The 8,317-nt window shown below is 42.8% G+C and overlaps 2 protein-coding genes across 2 annotated transcripts; one reads left to right on the top strand and one right to left on the bottom strand.

Annotated features, from left to right (window-relative positions):
• The first annotated feature begins 798 nt into the window (after positions 1–798).
• On the top strand, positions 799–1,746 carry LOC126513100 (olfactory receptor 2A12-like). The gene has a single exon (XM_050161252.1). It carries the CDS (start codon positions 799–801, stop codon positions 1,744–1,746), a length of 948 nt encoding a protein of 315 aa, XP_050017209.1.
• A 5,265-nt stretch (positions 1,747–7,011) lies between these two features.
• Positions 7,012–7,950, bottom strand: LOC126513103 (olfactory receptor 2D2-like). Its single transcript, XM_050161255.1, has one exon. It carries the CDS (start codon positions 7,948–7,950, stop codon positions 7,012–7,014), a length of 939 nt encoding a protein of 312 aa, XP_050017212.1.
• Between the last annotated feature and the right edge of the window lie 367 nt (positions 7,951–8,317).

The following is an 8,317-nucleotide window of genomic DNA, read 5'->3' as shown; positions in this document are numbered from 1 at the left end:
AGCCTGTCTCATCACTGATTGTTTGAAGAAACATAACCTCTCTTCTTAGGTCGGTTTCAGGACAACACTTGTTTTGTTTGTTCGGTTTATTTTCAGCCATCTTCCTTTAAATTGATCTTTTCTGGTGTTCCCTGAGCAGCATCTCTATGTGCTGGAGGCCAGTGTGTCTCTTCCGTTTGGGAAAACCGTAGGCCGTCCATCTTTAGTCCTTTGTTCCTTGTCATTACTTGTGAAAATATGTGACCTTGATTTACTGACATTACATGTTTCCAGTGATAGTTATGGCCCCACTATTGCAGGGAGTCAGACTGATAGCCATGTCTCTCGAGTTTGAGGGCACCCATCAAGCTTTTTGAGCTGTTCAACTGAAGCCAATTTGGGGATGGTCTGCAAAATGAAGTCAGACTTTGACTTTCGCTGTTAGTTGCACACAAGTGCTGCATTCTTAAACACCCAATTCCTTCAATAACATCTTAAGTTGTATGGACCATGAGTTAGAAGATATTACTTTTGGGATATCCCCCCGCTCTTCTGCAAATTCTACATTTTGAACTGTGGGGGATCATCATTTGTCATCTCAGAATGAGCTGGACCTGCATGACAGAAGAGGAGCATGCTGCTTCGTCTTAAATGGGAATCCCCTTTAAACCCTGCCCCCAGCTCTGTGGGACACCTATGTGTACTTAGCGTTGCTCTTCATGTTTGGTGCACCTGCTGTACGAATGGCAGCAGGGTTACCATCTAGGGGCTTCTCTTTCACGAATGACAGCTCTGCTCTATCTTTGCAATAGGAGAAGGATGCAGGACTTCCTCTGGAGAAATCGCAGCTCTCTTACCGAGTTCATCCTTCTAGGATTCTCTAGTGACACGAAGATAAATGGCATTCTGTTTGGTGTCTTTCTTCTCCTCTACCTCATCACCCTCCTAGGCAATGGACTAATTATCACCTTGATACGCATGGATTCCCGCCTCCACACACCCATGTACTTTTTCCTCAGTGTCTTATCCATTCTGGATATGGGCTATGTCACCACCACAGTGCCCCAGATGCTGGTACATCTGGTCTGTGAGAAGAAGACCATCTCCTATATCGGATGTGTGGCTCAGATGTACATCTTCCTGATGCTGGGAATCACTGAATCATGGCTTTTTGCAATCATGGCTTATGATAGGTATGTGGCCATTTGCCATCCTCTCAGATATAAAGTCATCATGAGCCCTTTGCTGCGTGGGTCACTGGTAGCCTTTTGTGGGTTCTGGGGTATCAGCTGTGCCCTGATATATACTGTTTCTGCTATGATTCTTCCCTACTGTGGCCCCAATGAGATCAACCACTTCTTCTGTGAAGTCCCTGCTGTCCTGAAGTTGGCCTGTGCAGACACCTCTCTCAATGACCGGGTGGACTTCATCCTAGGCTTCATCCTTCTCTTGGTCCCACTTTCCCTCATCATTGTTGTCTACGTCAATATCTTTGCTGCTATCTTGAGAATCCGCTCAACTCAAGGGCGGATCAAGGCCTTTTCCACCTGTGCCTCCCACATCACTGTGGTCACCATGTTCTCGATCCCATGTATGATTATGTATATGAGACCAGGCTCGGAATCTTCTCCAGAAGAGGACAAGAAGCTGGCTCTTTTCTATAATGTCATCTCTGCCTTCCTCAACCCCATCATCTACAGTCTTCGTAATAAAGATGTGAAAAGGGCTTTCTTCAAGGTGGTAGGCTGCAGCAAAGTGTCCGGATGAAGGTTTGGGGGTTGTGAGACTTGTAGCCTTCTGGAACTCTCGTCATGCACTTCCTGTAGTATGAATGTCTTTTATAATGATGACTTTGATTCAACACCACTAACTTACTGAAGATTTTATTGGGGTATTACCATCTATTACATGTACTCATCTTGGCATATAGTTATTTGGAAACCGATCATGCACACAGTTCATAAAACTCCATCAGGGTATAGAACTATTCCATCATCACACAAGGAAATGTATATGGTCCCCAACTCTAACCTCTGATACTGATGTCATTGTTTTTTCTCCATCAGCATAACTTCCTCATTTTGTGAATGTAACATAAACAGATGAAGCCTTTCTTCTTTTACTCTTCCTAATACCCTTGCGATCCCTCCAACATACTATGTATAACAGTAGCATGTTTCTATGTGTTGTCAAGTTTAATTTGAGTACAATAATGATATTTTCCATTCTTTGGCTATTCCATATAAAGTTTCTAGAATATTTGTGTAAAATGTTTTTCTCTTTTAATAGTTTTAAGTGCCATTTTCTTGTTTCTTATGAGAGAAAACAAGTGTGCTGAGCTGTGCATGTGGAGGTCGCAGGACAGTTTGTGGGAGTCAGTTTTCCCTTCTACCATATGGAACCTGAAGACTGAACTCAAGTGGCCAGGCTTGGCAGCAGGTGCCTTTGTCTGCTGAGCTCTCATGTGCAGATTTTTGGAAAAGGTTTGTTTTTTCTTAAGAATAAATATGCAGGAATGTGATTGCCAGGACATATGATATGTGTATACTTCATCTTATAATAATATTTTAATGAAATCCACAGCTAGACACTATTTCATGTGTACCAGTGTGTCTGTACTTAAACAGGCAGATGCACTGGAAGGCTGTGCAACACTGAGAATACTTGCACTGATGGGAGGAATGTGCACTGATATCACTGCTTTAAAAACAGTCTGCAGTTCCTCACATATTCAGTGCAGAGGGACACATGGTCCATCCATTTTACTCCCAGATATATATTTAGGAGAAGTTAAAACATACATACATGATTATAAAAAATATACATACTGGGGGCTGGAGAGATGGTTCAGTGGTTAAGAGCACTGTTGCTTCTTCAAAGAACCCAGATTTGATTCCCAGCACCCATGTGGTAACTTACAACCATCTGTAACTCCAGTTCTAGGGGAGATGACCTCTTCTGGCTTCTACAGGCACTGCACACATGTGGAACACAGAAATGCATGCAGGCCAATACATAAAAATATTTTAAAAAATGTATATCTTTGTGATCGTAGCAACTTTATTCATGAGAGCTAAAAAGCAAGATCATCAACTCAAAGTCTGTTAGCTGAGTGGATAAATAAAATATGGTATGCCCACACATGGCTTATATTTTGTCCTAAAAGGGAACAAATAAATTATATATTAAACACAAACACACACATATGTAATATATACAATGTGTACTACGCATATGCTACAGTGTTGACTTTTTGAAATCAGTTAAAGAAGCCAGTTGCAAAAAAGTCATGTGGCATGTCGTCCCATTATATAAAATAATCCAAAATAGACAAATTCTTAGAAAGAGAAAGTGGACTCATGTGGTTGTTGGTCCTAGGGGTATAATGGGAATGAAGGAGAAATTACTTAAGAGTATGGAGTTTCTTTTCAGGCAATGAAAATTCTCTAAAGTTAGATTATGCTAATGGCTATGAAACCATAGCAAAGCACTGAGCTATCTACGTACAATGTATGCACTTTACAGTGTGTGAGTTCTACTAGACGAAGTTGTTTTCAAACAGGGTGTGACTATGTTTTCTGGAGAGACATTCAGTTTGGCAACTGAATGTGAATTCCCATCGCTCTGTGCATTACCTAGAGGTAAGTGTAGTCAGGATTTGCTTTGGTTATGGTGTTTTGACACAGTAATAACCCTAAGAGATTTTTCTATTTTGTTTTTTTGAGACAGGGTTTCTCTGTGGCTTTGGAGCCTGTCCTGGAACTAGCTCTGTAGACCAGGCTGGCCTCGAACTCACAGAGATCCGCCTGCCTCTGCCTCCTGAGTGCTGGGATTAAAGGCGTGCGCCACCATCGCCCGGCGAGATTTTTCTATCTTAACTTCATTTAATTTTAGCCTTAACTTTATTATTTTTCCCTTGTGCTTGTTTTCAGATATGTTTTGCCTTTTTAAAAAGTTTTTTTTTTGATGCGATGGCTCATTAGTATGTGAAGAATTTCTTTTGTCTTGGTATGTATCGTTAGTACTATCGAGCTGCTTTTCTGAAGAAACAATACTTCTTTAGCCGAGAATCAAAGTTATGTAAATGCTATACTTTTTTCACTCAGTTAAATATTTTATTATTTCTCTTGAAGTTTCCTTTATGACCTATGAGTTACCATTATTTATTATTGCTAATAATTTGTAGCCTTGTGCATACTCTACCTCTGAGCTAGACCAGTCTGCTATGGGTAATTTAAATGTGGTACTCAGTCTCTTAACAATTAGGAGAATTTCTTATTATCCTTTGGTTGTTGATTTATAGTTTGATCTCTTCATGATTCGAGAAATTACCTTGGGTGATTGTGAACATTTTAAATTTTTCAATAATACCCCCATGATACGGTGTATCTTGGCAAATGGTTTCATATATTCGAGGATTAATACATTTAATTAATTAATTTTAAATTATGTTTTACTTTTTGTGATGTCAGGGATCAAGGTAAATGTTTATGCCATTGTTTATCATGAACTGAATTGTATCTGCCCATGATAACCCGAAATTCATATACTGGTGCCAATTCTCAGTCTCTCTGAATGCCAGAGAGACATAGACAAGGTATCTTTTTAGAAAGCTTTCCCCATGTAGATGAGGATTGCCATTAACTCCTGATTTTCTTGCCTCTATCTCTTGAGCGCTGGGATTATAAGGCATGTGCCACCATGCGTGTTTTGTGGAGTGCTGAGGATTGAACCCAGAGTTTCATGTATGCTAGGCAAATGCTCTACCAACTGAGCTATGTCCTCAGACATGTTGTGGATTTAAAACCAGGCCTCATGTAGCCCAGGCTCATCTCAAACTTACTTATGTAGGCTACCTTGATCCTATCTCTATTTCCTCAGTGCTGGGATTACAGATGTGTGTCATCAGACCTGGCTAGGCCAATGTTTTTCACCCCTTGAATACTTTTTTTTTCTTCCCCTTACTCTAATTATACACGTGTAAGTCCATTTTTGACACTATCCCATATCTCTTGAATGCCATTGCTTTAGTTACTGTTTTTGTTTCTGTGACCCAACAACTGAGAGGAAGAAACTTAAGGAAGAAGGCTTTGTTTAGGCTCACTGAGCACCATTCATCATAGTGGGAAGGCATGGTAACTGGCGTGGATCAAGGCAGTGGCTGTGACAGCAGGAGGCTGCTTGTTCACATCTCTGCAGACCAAGGAGTATGGCCAGGCTCTCTGCATCAAGACCTGCCTTTTACTACTTCATTCCCACCCGATAGACCCCGCCTCCTAAATGTTCTACTATCTCCCCAAATTGTTCCCATCAGTTGGGGACCAAATGGTCAAACATATTATCCTGTGGGGGATTTTTATACCCAAACCCTACCTGTCATGTTCTTTTCCCCAACCTCTACTCCTTTATTGTTTTAGTGAGTGATTTCTTTTGATGTATCTTGGAGGTCATTGATTCTTTTCTCTGGTGTATTCTTTTGCTGATAGGGCAACAGAATAAATTATTCAACTCCAGCATCTTGCCTTTAACATCTGGTGCTTCCCTTTTAACCCTTCAAATTAATTACTTATTAGATTTAGAGAAGTTTTAGGTATAAAAAAGCTGTATAGGAAGTAAGAGTTTTTTTTAAATTTATTTCCCCATGTCCTGCATCATTAGCATCTTACATGAAGTTAATTAGTGTTCATGGGAAACAGGCGTGCTGATGGAGAAGGACTGACTTAGTGGTCCTCTCCAGCTGTTCCAGGTTTTACCCTATAATGTTAGTCTTGAAAATGTATTATTAGCCGCTGATGGTCTGATCCCAACCTGTCCACGAGCTGTTTCTTGCTTTCTGTTCACTTAACACCGTGCTGTGTTTTCCTTGCAGGATAACAGCAAAGTGACCTTTGAGAACTCGTACCACAGAGCATTTCTGTGGCTCCATATTATAGAGGTGTTTCCAAATCCTTCCAACTTTCCCCTGTTGCTGTGGCTCCTATAGGGGAAACGGTGCTGTTGTTTTTCCTGTGCTTCTGATACCCACTTCCTAAGGTGTCCCAAGAACAGAATGACAGGGTTAAAGGTCATGCACAGACATCCTGAATGCTTCTGATACATGATGATAGTCCTCTTACAAAAGCTCAGTTTGTATTCATACCAGCACTCTATGGAAGTCTGTGTTTGTTTTATTGCATTCTAAAGAGTGAGACCTGGGGCTGGACAGATGGCAGGGGTTAAAAGTACTGACTGCTCTTGCAGAAGACCTGGGTTTGGAAGTGTTTAAAAAATAATAACACCTGACAAAAGAAACTAAATTATGCCAGGCTCTGTAGCAGGTGTTTCCATACATTACCTCATGGTAACCACTGTAATTTCCCTGTGAGAAAGAATTAGAAAACCTGCGGGAGTTAAGTGACTTGCAAAGTTCACAAACTTAGAAACTGGTAAAGCTTTATTAGTCATTTTCCTTGTTACTGTGACCAGATATTTGACAAGAGGCAACTTAAGGGAGGACGGCTTTGTTTGGGCTTTCACTGGGAAAGGGCATAGTCCGTCGTGGCGGGGAAGGCATGTGGCAGGTGTCTCCAGGAAGGCAGCAGTGTACAGTTGGGACTTCTCCCCTCCTGATGTCTTGGTGGTACAGGATGTGAGACCATGTCCTAAAACTCAGTGGCCCACTTTCTCTAGCCAGGCTTCATCTCCTAACAGTTCCACAACCTTCCCAGACATTGTTACCAGCTGGGGACAAAGTGTTGAAATACATGAGCCTATGAATTCACCTTCAAACCCCAACACCAGTTCTCTAACCCTGCTCTGTCTGGCAGTAAAGTCCAGGTTCTTCACCACTGGACCCTTTCTTCATAATCGTCTGTCTCAGGGAGTGTCACTTACTGTAGATGTCTGAGCCTCCTGTTCTTCCCCAGACTGGACAAGGGTAAAGAGCTATCTTTACGGAGTCTGGATCTTGCTCATTTCATGGAAGAGTCCCTTGGAAGGAGGTGACTGTATGTCCTACTCTTTTCAGCTCCCCAGGTATTTAGCTTTAAAGCTTCACTCTGGAGCCCCGCTCCGTCCCACCAGTTTTAGGAAAGCCCTTTTCACATCCTTGTTCCTCAGACTGTAGATGACAGGGTTGAGGAAGGCTGTGGCAATGTTATAGAAGAGGGCCATTTTCTTGCCACTGTTGGACAAGGAGCCAGAGCCAGGACTCATGTACATGATGATACACGGAATGGCGAACATGGTAACCACCGTGATATGGGAGGCACAGGTGGAAAAAGCCTTTATCCTCCCCTGAGTTGACCGGATCTTCATGATGGAGGTGAAGATGTTGGCGTAGACAATGGCAATGAGAGAGAGCGGGACCACGATGACATTGAAGCCCGTGATGAAGTCCACCAAGTCATTGAGGGACGTGTCTGCACAGGCTAGCTTCAGAACAGCAGGGACCTCACAGAAGTAGTGATCGATTTCATTAGGACCACAATAGGGCAGCCGCATAGCAAAGAAAGTATAGCACAGGCCACCCACCACACCATAGGTGGCACAGATACCTACCATTAAGAGGCACATCCCACGGCTCATGATGACCTTGTACCTGAGCGGGTGGCAGATGGCCACATACCTGTCCACAGACATGATGGAGAAAAGCCAGGACTCAGTGACCCCGAAGAGGAGAAAGATGTACATCTGGGCCACACATCTTGTAAAAGAGATGGCCCTCTTCTTGCTGAGAATATGCACCAGCATCTGGGGCACGGTGGTGGTGGTATAGCACACGTCCAGCGTGGAGAGGACGCCGATGAAAAAGTACATGGGTGTGTGGAGGCGTGAGTCCTGGTGGATGAGTGTGATGAGGAGGCTGTTGCTCAAGAGGATCAACAGGTAAAAGACTAAAAAGAAAGTGAAGAGCAGAGGATTGGTCCTGGGGTTGGGGGTGAAGCCCAGTAAAATGAATTCTGTCACGGCGGACCAGTTGAGCTCCTGCATTGTGATCTTTCCTGTTTAAAGAGGTTTCAGATATGTGATTCGTTGAGCATTTCAGGGGCGCGCAGGGCATCTGTGTACCCACTGTCCATTTCAGGAGGCTTTGGGTTGGCAAGTGGGAGGTGCTGAGAAGTAATTCCCACTTGTAGCTTGAATGATACTGGGATTTGGCTCAGGATTTCCTAAGGGCTTTACTGGTGCAAATGGCAGGGCGAGTCCAGGGTAGCCCTGCAGTGAACTTTTCATTCTGGTCTGAACCTATGATCTATCCACTTCTCCCAACGCAGCCTGTGTCCCTCTGCTACTCTCCTTACTTTCCATGTTGTCTTAGGACTACAGAATTTGCTAAGTCCTCCATGGGTAAAGTTTA

Source organism: Alexandromys fortis, unplaced genomic scaffold (assembly GCF_014885135.2).
Source record: "Alexandromys fortis isolate MF-2015 unplaced genomic scaffold, M_Fortis_MF-2015_v1.1 scaffold_122, whole genome shotgun sequence".
NCBI classification, from domain to species: Eukaryota; Metazoa; Chordata; class Mammalia; order Rodentia; family Cricetidae; genus Alexandromys; species Alexandromys fortis.
Note: the sequence above shows the minus strand (reverse complement) of the source record. Positions and strands in the feature narration are given on the sequence as shown.